The sequence below is a fragment of the Dasypus novemcinctus genome, chromosome 2 (genome assembly GCF_030445035.2).
Source record: "Dasypus novemcinctus isolate mDasNov1 chromosome 2, mDasNov1.1.hap2, whole genome shotgun sequence".
NCBI lineage: Eukaryota > Metazoa > Chordata > Mammalia > Cingulata > Dasypodidae > Dasypus > Dasypus novemcinctus.
The window spans coordinates 190045555-190057980 of record NC_080674.1 but is presented as its reverse complement, the minus strand read 5'-3'; the positions used below and the strand labels follow the sequence as shown (position 1 = coordinate 190057980).

The 12426-nt window shown below is 37.8% G+C and overlaps 1 protein-coding gene across 7 annotated transcripts in view; it reads right to left on the bottom strand.

Moving 5' to 3' along the window:
- MAPK9 (mitogen-activated protein kinase 9) overlaps positions 1–12426 on the bottom strand; it is a 61878-nt gene that overhangs the window by 29978 nt on the left and 19474 nt on the right. For all 7 annotated transcript variants that reach the window (XM_058283232.1, XM_058283237.2, XM_058283230.2 and 4 more), the window contains 3 exons: positions 10353–10482; positions 7495–7553; positions 4789–4927 (listed from right to left, as the gene is read on the bottom strand). In XM_058283232.1, the coding sequence (XP_058139215.1) occupies positions 4789–4927; positions 7495–7553; positions 10353–10482 (328 nt within the window). The remainder of the gene's footprint in view (positions 1–4788; positions 4928–7494; positions 7554–10352; positions 10483–12426) is intronic.

The following is a 12426-nucleotide window of genomic DNA, read 5'->3' as shown; positions in this document are numbered from 1 at the left end:
ACACATTTCCAGGCTGAAGGGCCCACTCAGTGCCTGGCAAGATTAATGGAAAAACTTCCATATTGAGAGGCATGGTCGTTATTACGTTTTAGAATAGGAAGAATAAGGAAACAACCTCAAAAGTACCCAGAGACTTAGGGCACTTGACAAAGGATCAGGAATCAGAGTGGCATCAGAAAGCTCAAAAGCCACACTAGATGCTACAAGACAATGGGTTCATGCCTTCATAGTTCTATGAACTAGACATGTGTGACATGTCCAACTGAAACCAGGGGCAGGCCAAAGCTGGTTTGGGACAATGTCCTCTGTTCCTGTGACCTTTTCTTCTGCGCTTGTTTAATAACAGGCCATATAACCTGAGCATGTGCAGGAAACAGACTTGTCCTTAAGACGACCTCTGAGACACTAGGAACAAAGGTCACCTCCCTTACGAGGACAAGGAGACATCAGAAGCAGATCAAATGCAAGAGGTCCTTCAACAAAGAAGATCTGGCTTAAAATCCACTCTACCACACATGGACAACTCTGTAAGTAATCAACTGGATGAAGTCACGTCAAACCTCTCACTTCTGTCCCCACCTCTCCATTTCCATAAAAATCTCCCATAGCTATCAGATCTATCAGATCGGAGAGACAGATCTGCCTCCTGTCTCCTTGCTGGTCGACCTCTCAAAATCCTGAACTCGTGGCACTGGCCTCTGTGTGCGTTGGGAAACAAGCCCTTGCTCGGTAACACAACCAAACTGTTAATCATGTAAGAAGGCAGAAGACAGAGCTTCAGACATTCAAGGTCTCAAAAACTTATCTCCCATGCACCATATTTAAGGAAGTAATTGGAGGATGACTTCCACCAAAGCAGTCTAAGAAGGAGAGACACAAGGGGTCGGGAAGCAGGGAATCCAACAACAGAGAGAGGTAAAGGAAATTCCCAGGAAAAAGTCGTGGGAGATCCCAGGTATAGGGAAAGCCAGTCCAGATGGGAGCAGAATTGAGGCTCTAGGAGTCATTTTCTTAAGAAAATGAAACTGATGAAATACCTAAGACATTTGGTGCACAGAGAGATTTAGACACCTGGTAGAAAGTTTAGGGTAAAACTAGTAATTAGAACATAGAAACAAATCCTCCCTTTCCCCAACAAAAAAAAACCCATCTCCAAAACCAAAACTAATTAACTCCAGGGACAAAAAAGTGGAAAATAAAGGAAATATAATCATGGTCCAAATACAGGGTTCAGCTGTAAAAAGCATTTATGTGGTCATAATAACATAAAACACTGACTATCGATCCAAACAAAATTCCTTTATAACCATCCTGGAAGGCTAGGAGACTGGGGAAGGCAGGGAAATGAGGGTGGGGTGGGGGAAAGGGGATTGAATGAGCACTTGATGCCTGAAGCCAAAAAAAAATTTAAAAAAGAGTGAGTCATGATCTATTCATGTTATTTGGAGGTGTAAGGATAACCATCAAAAGGGTCAGCCAAGAAAAATGGCACAGTTTGCTTCTGGGGAGTGAAAAATAAAAAGAGGTGGCGAGGTGGAAAGCCCTGTTTTTTTAAAAATAAATATTTGTACAACTATTTGACCCTCTGGTGAAAATAAAAAAAAAAAACAAATTAAAAAACAATTTGCAGAACAATTAGGTAAATATGATCTCATTTTTGAAAAATGTAAATTCAAAAAGGACAGGTATATAAACAGGCTGGTACCAGCAAGAGTATCAACAGATGTATCAGTGTAGTTAAGGAGGAAACTCAGCTAAGTGTTATCACTGGCTGCCTCCAGGGGGCGCTGGAGGGCTGGGAGTCTTTCAGTTCTTGTAAGATTTTGAATGATATAAAGTAAAAAGTGGCGGGATTATGGGTGGCTTGTTTTTTAAATGATTAAATTGTATGTTTGGTATGAAACCACTTTAATAAGCAAAATTCTAAGTGTGGATCTATGTGTACAGGACTTGCACTACATGGTTAATATACTAAATGGTTAACCACGTCATGGGACATGGGCAGGGCTAGGGTGGAGGTGGGTAAATAGGGAGAGGCCTTTTGCTTTCTGTGTCATATGCCTGTGTATGGTTGGAAACTTTTCCACCAGCAGGCCCACAAAAGTGTGAAGCAGGAAGGTATAAGACGAAGACAAGAAATTGGTGAGAAGAGCCGTGGACAGGAGGGAGAGGGGTGCAGTGGAATCAGGTGTCCTAAGGTTTCCAAGCGCTGGGCAAGCCAAACACTCCTTTGGACCCTATCTGACCTGCTGGTAAAGAGGAGTGGACCCCAGGATGTAGGGGCCTGAATACACCATCAAATAAGACATTTGAATGTCTCACCAGGTCTCTGATAACAGGGGGGTACTGTTTGCTCACTTGTCTCTGGGCCCAAGAGGGAAGCAGCAAGTAAGGCAAACTGTTTCCTCTTACCAAATTAATAAGGTCTAACATCTGGGAAATTACTCTAAATCATGAATTGAATGGAAAGGTATTTAAGAGATAATTAAGAGTGACTTCCTATATGTAAAGGTCTGTGAAAATTTTTATTTTTAATTGAAAAGACCAGCGTTAGTAGTTTTTAAAGCTAATCCATCAACATAACATTACTTTAACAGAACACTTGGTGGCAGCAAAAAGCAATATTTTAAATAATGGCATACTTTGGAGAAACAGTGCTTCTTGGAGTGCCAGGCCTGTGGCAGGCACTGGGAGGGCAAGAGACCTCTGTTCCCTGATCCTGACCTTATGCCACAGACCAGATGCTCCCAAGGAGAGGGGCAAGGTCAGTGCCTTATCTGGAGCTGGAGGCCTCTGTTCAGTGACTGAGGACCAACCTTTCCTTCTAACAATCAGAAAGAATTAATAATACTATGTCATCATAAAACAATCTATTCTTTTCTGAATTTATAGGCTCCATCATTCTTGTCTCTGTTTCCCCCTATCCATGCAAATCTTCAGTTTGCTGTTGGAAAATAGTATCTTAATAATACCTAAGACAGATTGTCAAGAAAATTAGTGCAATTTAGGGAATTTTTAAAACATCTATTTGCAAGAAAATTATATTATCTCAGCCTCTTGCCTCAAAATTTTAGTTGTCCAAAAGACATTCTATTGTGACATTCTGCTTGTATAGTAGGACAAGTTGAAAATAAGAAAAAAGTTATAAAACCAGCTTAGAGAATTACATCATATCTCCCCGGTATTTAAATACTACTCCCTGTGACAGTTTGAATTTGGTGAATCCCAAAAAAAATTATGATTTTGAACTAATCCATTCCTATGGGTATGTGCATGAAGTTCAGCTAAAGGACATTTTATTAGATGGATTCATTAGATTGCTTTTGTTTGGAGAGAGGCATGAGGCAGGTTGGGTCTCTGCCCTTTTACTGGAGCCTTATATGCACGCAGACGCAGAGAAGCACACAGGAAAGGGGGCTCTGCCGTTTTGACTGGGCCATGTGAGAGGACTCCAGGTTCGCTCACAGCTGCAGAAAGAGAATCCCCGAGAAGCTCCCAGAGATGAGGTCCAGGGAGATATGCCTGGTGGCCCACAACTGAGTTCCAGGAGAAACCACATGGCAGGACTCCAGGACCTGCTAGCAACGAACCTTTGGTGAGAAAGCACCTCTGGTGATGGCTTGATTTGGACATTTCTGCAGTCTAAGAACTGTAAGCATCTGCCCCAAATAAATCCCCTTTATAAAAGCCAACCCATTTCTGGTATTTTTGCATAAGCAGCCATTGGTAAACTAAGACACTCCCTGAAATCACAGGCAACATTCTCATTCAAGTCCCTCTGCCCATCAAGAGACCCACCTTGGACCTTTCCAAGAGCTCAGGTTGCAAAGCAAGGGTACTCCATCAGCAGGACTGGGATGCCACCGTGGCAGAATTTCACAATATGAGAACTAGACATGTGTGACATAATTTAACTAAAATTTATCAAGTAACTATTTTCTGTTCTTTTCTTTTTTTTTTTAAGGTACTGGGGACTGGGGATTGAACCTGGGACCTTGTATGTGGGAAGCTGGTGCTTAACCACTGGGCCACATTGGCTCCCCTGAGTTGGTTTTCACATTTGTTTTGTTTGTTGTTTGTTTCTGTTTTCTTTAGGAGGAACTGGGAACCAAACCCAGGACCTCCCATGTGGGAAGCAGGCACTTAACCACTTGAGCCACATCTACTCCCCTCTAATTTATTTTTTATTTTTAAAATTTTATTTTGTACATTTCATAATTGAAAATATAAATAATTAAAAATGAAAAAGAAAACACAGTTGAATAAAAACATACATATCTCACTCTAATTTACTCTTGACCTCTAACTTTCCCTCCCCCGAATATAAATTCCATAGCTTGCTTATTAAAAATGGGGCTTCAAATATGACAAAAAATATTAATGATACATGAATCTGTGTGAAATGTATTTGGGAGTTCTATGTACTATTCTTGCAATTTTTCTCTAAGTTTTAAATCACTTCAAAATGGAAAAAAAAAAAAAAAGCATTCTTCTGCAATTGGCCTGAGCAGCCAAATGAACGCTGAAGCCAATATGGTACCTGGTACCTCATTCTTTCTGCGAGCCCCCCATTCCCACCCCCAGTGGCTAGTACAGAGCCTCGTAAACCAGGAGGTTCACAAACGTTTTCTAAACTGAACAACATTCTGAAACATAACATAATTCCATAATCTATTTGGAGTTTCAAGTCTGAAAAAAAAATTTTAAACTATCATATTCTCTTTGGAGAGACTGACCAAAGAATGATTGTGATTTTAAGACGAAAATTAATGTAGTGTCACTACTTACTCTATGAATTATACCAGCAGAATGCAGATGTTTAATACCACAAAGCATCTGGTAAAGAAGGTAGGACATTCTTTCGTGGTCCAACTCCATATGGATAACCTGACATAAGTTAGCATCCATTAATTCCATAACCAAATACCTAAAGAAAAAAAATTAGTCATGTACATGTGAAAATTACCCCAAATTCCTTTATGGGTATTAAACTGAATTTTTATGAAACAGTAATAGCTAATGCATCCAATCATTATGCTAACTAATGTAAAAAGATAACTCATTTTCTCTAAAACATTTGAAAGGTAACTTGAAAAGAAGTAAATGTATCATTTTCCAAAAAATGTAAAATAATTAACTTAGAGAATATCTTTCAAGTTTACAATAAAATAATTTTTTATATCATATTCTAAGTAGAATCTCATACATCCAAATTCTCCAATGTCAAAATTTACTATTGGATCATTCTTACCAGCCTACAAATGATATTATTTCTCTCATCTTAAGTAAACTTTTGATCTCACTTCCCCAACTAGTTACTGCCCTATTTTTTTTTTCTCTCTTTGCAGCAAAACACCCCAAAGAGGTATCTATATTTGCCATCTCCAATTCTTCCCCTGTTCTTTCTTAATCCTATTTTGATTAGGCTCTTGCCCCCCACCATTTGGCCAAAGCTGTCATCCTCAAAGTCATCAAAGATTTCCATGTTGCTTAACCCAATGGCCAATCCTCACTTGCCCCCACAGCTGATCACACCCTGCTCTTGGATTCTCTTTCTTCACTTGGCCTCCAATACATCACACTTCTAGCTTTTTCCCTCCCTCCCTGCTTGCTCTTCCTCTCCCCAATGTCTACCTGCTGGAATGTCCCAGCCCTCGGTCCTTGAACATTTTCCCTTCTCTAACTACACTCACTTCCTTGGTGATCTCCTCCAGTCTGATGGCTTTAAACACCATCTGTCGACTATAACTTCCCAAATTCGTATCTTCAATCCAGATCTTTCTCCTAAATTCCAGATAGCACATCCAACTGTCTCCTTCCTATTTCTGCTTGATATCCAATAGCCATCTCCAAGTGTATGTCCAAAATTGAACTCCTGATCCACGCCCTCTCCACACCCTGCCCCTGTTCTTTCTGTAGCCTTCCTCATCTCAGTTGATGATACTTTCATCCTTCACATCCCCAGGCCAAATATCTTGTCCCTGTACTCAATTCCTCTCTTTCTCTCATACCACACACACTATCTATCAGGAAACCATTTAAAAGGGTTTCAGCATCCAGCCCCTTCTCTTCACCATCATGATTTCTCAGTCTGAGCTGAGTCACCATAATCTCTCACCTGAACTGCTGCCAATAGCCCCTAAATGGTCTTCTTTGGCCCTTGCTCCTTACTATGGATTCTAAAAGTACAAGCCAAAGTTATTCTTATAAAACTAGGTCAGGTCAACTTACACCTTTGTTTAAAATCTTACTCTGACTTCCCTTTGAGCAAAAGCCAAAATCCTTACTGTGGGCTCTGGGGCCCTGCCAAGTCTGGTCCTGTCACCTCTTTGACCCCATCTTCTTCTCCTCCACTTGTTTGTCCAGTCCAGCCACACCAGCCTCCTTGCTGTTCCTGGAACGCACCATTTAGCCTCTTGATTTGATCTTCCCCAAATATCTGTCTGGCTGACCCCTCGCTTCCTCTAGGCTTTCCTCAGATATCAACAACTCAGTAAGGCCTTTCTGGATAGACCCCATTTAAAACTGCAACCTGACCCCTAAGCCCCAGCACTTCTGATCCCTCTCACCCAGCTGTACCTCTTTTCCATAATCACTTCTCACATTCTAAAGAACTAGATAACTTCCTTCCTTTTCATGTTTATGGTCTATCTTCCCTGGCTGAAATGATCAGCTCCAGGAGGGAGTGTTAACACTTACATATCTTAGGTAATAGGGATTGCTACCTGTCTTGGTCACTACTTTTTGCCAAGGACTAGGAGAGTGCCCAGCAAGTGGCTGACAATAAATATTTATTGAATGAATGAAAACGCCAACAAATTTAGGATGAAGTTCAGCATTATGCCTCAACAGAAAAATTCATATTTTCTTTTATTGCTGGTTGATAATTCTGTATTGGGAAACACAATTTTTATGACTTAATCATTTCAAATAATAATTGTAAACAATCCTGGCTGTCAGGGGACGAGAGAAAATCATTTTAAGGAAAGCAAATCCAGCAGCATTAACGGTCATTGACAGCACTAAAGAATTTTTTTTTTTGAGGTCCTGGGGCTGGAAATTGAACCCAGGACCTCATATGTGGGAAACCAGCACTCAACCACTGAGCTACACCGGCTCCCCTGAATTGGTTTTTTCGTTTGTTTGCTTGTTAGTTTTTTGTTTTTAGGAGGCACCAGGAACCCAACCTGGGACCTTCCCAAGTGGGAAGCTGTCACTCAACTGCTTGTGCCACATCTGCTCCCCTGAAGAATTCTTTTTAGCCATCCTTTGTCTGCTACAGAGATTATAACTTTCTAGTCTTGGCAATCACAAATACTTGACTATTCCTCTCCAATTTTCTCAATATTTCCCTTCTATAGAGAAAAAGTGATAATACCATGAAAAATGTATTGCCACCTACCTACATTTCCTAAGTAAATAAAGCAGTTCCTTTCTTTCCTAAATTTTCAGTTTTCGATGCATAGTACAATATTGAATTAAATGTATACTTACACATCTTGAAATTCTTCTAGAGTTTTTTGTGGTGTAAACACATTTAACAAACTAATTATCTGAAAAGAGAAAATTAATTATGCCTCAGCATATCAGATGACTACTTGATTATAAAAATTAAGTTTAACATTAAAATGTATAAAAACGAAAAAATCACAGCAGAGCTCAGTGTTTTTATTACTGCTTTTAACAAAATATCCTATTATGTGACATTTTTAAAAAAGATAAACAGGATTCTCACCTTGGGGATAAGATGTACGTTTAATCAAATCACTTTTAAATATTCTCACTAACTTAAATGATTGTTACAGAATCCTAACATATAATGTCTTATAGCTCCAAAGATAAAAAAAGAAGTAGAAATTATGGGTGGAAAAACCACAAGAAAGCAGCATCTTAACTCTGGAAACCATGTACAGATTTCTAAAAAAATTTGAAACATGAAGGCTAACCTCATATCTTTAGTGTGATAAAGATGAAAACACCTCATAGCATTATATATGTCCTTAAGCATTGCTGTTCCAGAGGGGTAAGCATCTGACCCACTGCTGGACTCCATACTGGCATCTCTACATGAGGACTGTGAATAATGAGTCTTGCTGCTTAAGTATCAAACACACATCCTCAATCATTTCAAATGACTGGGAGAAGGACCATTATTCAGTAAATAAGGCTGGGGTGTCTGGCTAGCCAAGGAGAAAACAAAAACTGGATCCACACCTCAATTTTTACATTGAGATAAATTCAAATGGAACAAAGATCTAAATCTAAAACTTGAAACAATAAACATATTGGAATTTGGATAAACATTTATATAATCCTGGTATAGAAAATGCCTTTCTAGCTCTGACAGAAAACCTAGCAGAGTTGATTACATTAAAACAAAAACCAAACCAAACAACAATAAAAAAAGTATTATGGCAAATACACCATAAAAAACATCAAATGGGAAAAAAGGGGAGGTTAATAACCTTAATATACAAAGGCCTTCTATAAATGCCTAAGAAAGGGACCAACAGTCAAAGAGAAAGATGGTTAAATGCCATGAAAAGCAAATTCTCAACTAAATAAAAATAAATGGCTAATGAACATATGGAAAGAAATTCAACTTCATAAATAAAAATAAGATATCACTTGTCATCTATCCAACTGGCAAAAGTAAAACAAACAAAAATCAACAATATATATAATGCTGGGGGTTTTGAGGAAAAAAACATTCTCAGATACTCTTAAAGTATAAAATTGACAGTCTTCCTTGAGGTCAGTTTCTCAGCATATATTAAAATCAGAAATACGTATACTCTTTGACTCAGCAATTCCTGGCCAAGAAATTCACCCGGACAAGGGTGTAAATATGTATGTATAAAGATGTTCACTGCAGCACTGCTTATAATAGCAAAGAATTGGAAGGAATCTAAATACCCAACAACAGGTGATTGGTTAAATAAATTATCATGCATCTGTATTATGCAGTCCTTAAAAAGATGGTGGCTATCTGTGTGCAATAATATATATGAGTTATAGGAACATTCCTTGTGAGAAAAAAGCAGGATGCAGAATAGCATGACTGATACAATCCTATTACATAGATATATACATAATTTCATAAGAATGTGTACCAAAATGTTAAAGCATATATGCAGATGTGGGCAGTGGGATTCAGGGATTTTTGCTTTTTTATTTATACTGTTCGAATTTTCTAAAATAATGAGTATATTTTCTCTTTCTGTAACCTAAGACATTATTTTTAAATAAATAAGTAAAATAAAGCATGCTTTGGGGAAATTAAAACAAAAACAAACCCAAGCTATAGCCTCTTTGAATCAATCCATCTTAGTTTCATATTTAATGTCTCGCCACTAGAAAGACCCAGCGTAAGTGTTGAAACATAGGGAGCCACAGATATTTTAGTGTAATAGGTCATATAAGGTGATCTCCCCAGATTTAACATGGCGGGTTTTTTTGTTTTTTTTTTTTGAGGTACCAGGGCTGGGGATTGAACCTGGGATCTTGTATAAGGGAAGCTGGTGCTCAACCACTGAGCCACACCAGCTCCCTTGGGTTGGTTTTTCATTTGTTTATTTGTTGTTTGTTTGTTTTTAGGAGGCACCAGGGATTAAACCCAGGACCTATCATGTGGGAAGCAGGCGCTCAACAGCTTGAGCCACGTCCCCTCCCAAGCATCTTTTCATAACATGGCAAGCTGATCAAAATAATGCCCACAGACCTTCTGGTAGGAGACATCATCTGCCTGGGTACAACCTCCCTTTCTAAAGACATACTAGTTCTTAAAATTCACAGTGCTTTGATTTCTATACAGATGCCAAGAAGAGCTATCATGAATCTAACAACATCTAGTAATATTTAAAACTGAGATGTCTGTATTACAAGGTAAAAAGCTACTTATGGGACAAATGTTTTGCCAAAACACATTTAGTTGCTCTCATTAGGTCAATATTGTTCCCCTTTTATAGAAATTGACATAGTGAAAAGCAAATGGTTACAGGATTAATTTACATTCCTACCTTCGTTGAGTGGCCTAAATTTCTATGAACATGATGCCTCTTATTAACTTCAATTTCCCCAATGTTTAAGAGTTTTACCAATAGAGTGTTTTGTTTTTGTTTTTGTTTTTTTTTGAGGTACCGGGCCCGGGCATTAAACCCAGGATCTCCTAAGTGGGAAGCCAGCACTCAACCACTGAGACGCATCAGCCCCTACAATGTAATCATTTTAATTGTCACTTTTGCCATTAGTTTATCATAGGTTTCAATTCAACATATCTCCAAAGGCCCTGAAGACAGGTATATCACTAACAACATTCAATTTGACAGAGGAAATATATAGACAGAACTTACATTTTTATGATTGACACATTTTAAGAGGACAAGTTCACGATAAGCTCTCTTTGCATGAGTTTGATTCTGAAAAGGACGACTTAGTTTCTTGACTGCCACATTTATCCCAAGAACTGTATCAAAAGCAGCACTAAAATTAGGAAATATAAGAAACAGTCCATTAGAATGGCTTCGGAAAAGGGAGTTATGCAGAATTTGCATTCAATGTGTTATCTTTTTAAGAGTAACAAATCAGGAAAAATCTCTCTGCTCATTTCCACCCAAATTATTTAGACACATGAAGAGCAAGGGAGTTTGCAGGATAGACTAACTCTTCTGCAGATGCGCAGGCATTTCAGGTGCAGTCAGGAAGGGGTTCAGCAAGGCTTTGCACATTGAATTCTCATTACATTAGCTGAGATTATGATGTTGAGAGCCAGGTAATTTAATATACAGCCCCGTCAGACCAGTCAAGAAATAAAATCTTCGGTTTACTTTAAATATGTCAATAATTGGAAAAAAAAAAAAAAGTCGATGGTGATAAGAGATTAAAATGTAAGTATATTTTGGGGTATATCACAGTGGATGAAATGGCTGAGCTCATCAGATGAATATAACAAATCTAAGTTTTGATTGTTTGTGTTATTCCCAGACAAAAGAATCTAAAAGAAAACAGAAACCCCAAATTCTCAGCTCATAGTAAATCCCCAAGGCACATAATCTCTAATTCAAGCAACAGTTATATATAAAATTCCACTAGAAATACCTTCTTATACTAATGCAGTAAGAATAAAATCTACCAGAGGCTGTGTTGTCAGGATCTCAAGCTCTCAGGTGAAATATAACGTTCATTTTCCTCCAGATAATAATAAACATGAAAAATTGAGTAGCCTGATTACAAATTTTTGGGTTTTAAGCTAGTACTGATATTACAACTGGTGCTAACATTCTTTGGCTATCTTCCCATGAGGGGTTAAAGGTTGCTAATACCACCTAAGAACCTAAGCACCATTTAAAAAATTACGTTATTCACTAATTCTATTCAGTTTATAACACTGTTTACACTTACTTTATTCTCTTCTATTAATAATAATGTTTTTTGGTTGTTGTTGTTTTTTTTTTGCCAAGCACCCCTCACTGAATTCTATTTGTTTTTAACTTGAAGTCTGTCTGCTATAGCATTTGTTTAAAAATTACTAGAATCTTGAAATCTAACTTTGGAATTGCTTTTTGTTGACTTAATTCACACTCTGTGTATGCAAAAACCCAAATGTAAATTCACAAGCCCTTTTGAAAATGTACCATTCATATGAATTATAAAATGTTAAAGATAAATCTTTGTGAAACAAATCATTAATGTATCTGTACACATATGTGTTTGTACCTACTACATATATTTCTTAGTTTCAAAAGTTTGAAAGTAGACTTTTTTTTCAAGGTTTTTGTACAAAATTAGGGAAATGGACCAATTGAGTATCTGACTCATTCTTCCCCACTTTTAGTTCCCTCTCGAGGAGCAACTACCTTCAATTATTTCTGTTTTTAGTTCCTGTGGTCACTTCTGAGTGCCAAAAAACATATACTTTTATCATGATTTCTTTCTTTATCAATTTAGAAATTATTTACTCCACATTGTGAAAACTGAGGATTTAGTCACTTATTTGAACCTAACAACTCCTCTCAGCTTTCTGTTCTTTGGTGATTTTTCATTTTTCCCTTGGTTACCTTTTAACATTAAATAACATGTGGAAACTTCTTAGTCCACCAACTGTCAAAGGAATCTCTTGACTCCTTACCGTGTAAAATGAGAATATTACGTTCCATCCCTTTTCTCCTCTATCTCGCTCCTCCTCCTTTTACCTCCAAACTTCTGTCTAAAATGGTCAAGCTTGAAAACACAAAATATTCTATTCTATACTCACTACTAAGTCTTCTGTGTTTCTACTTTGGGATATGTCCAAAAGCTGAAATTCAGTACACAGAGAGAACATATGTGTGAACATAAGTAAATATTAATGATAAAGTTGGGATTACATTTCATTTTCTAAAGATCACATGACTCTTGGTGCCACTTGTAAAACCGAGATTGTTTCTG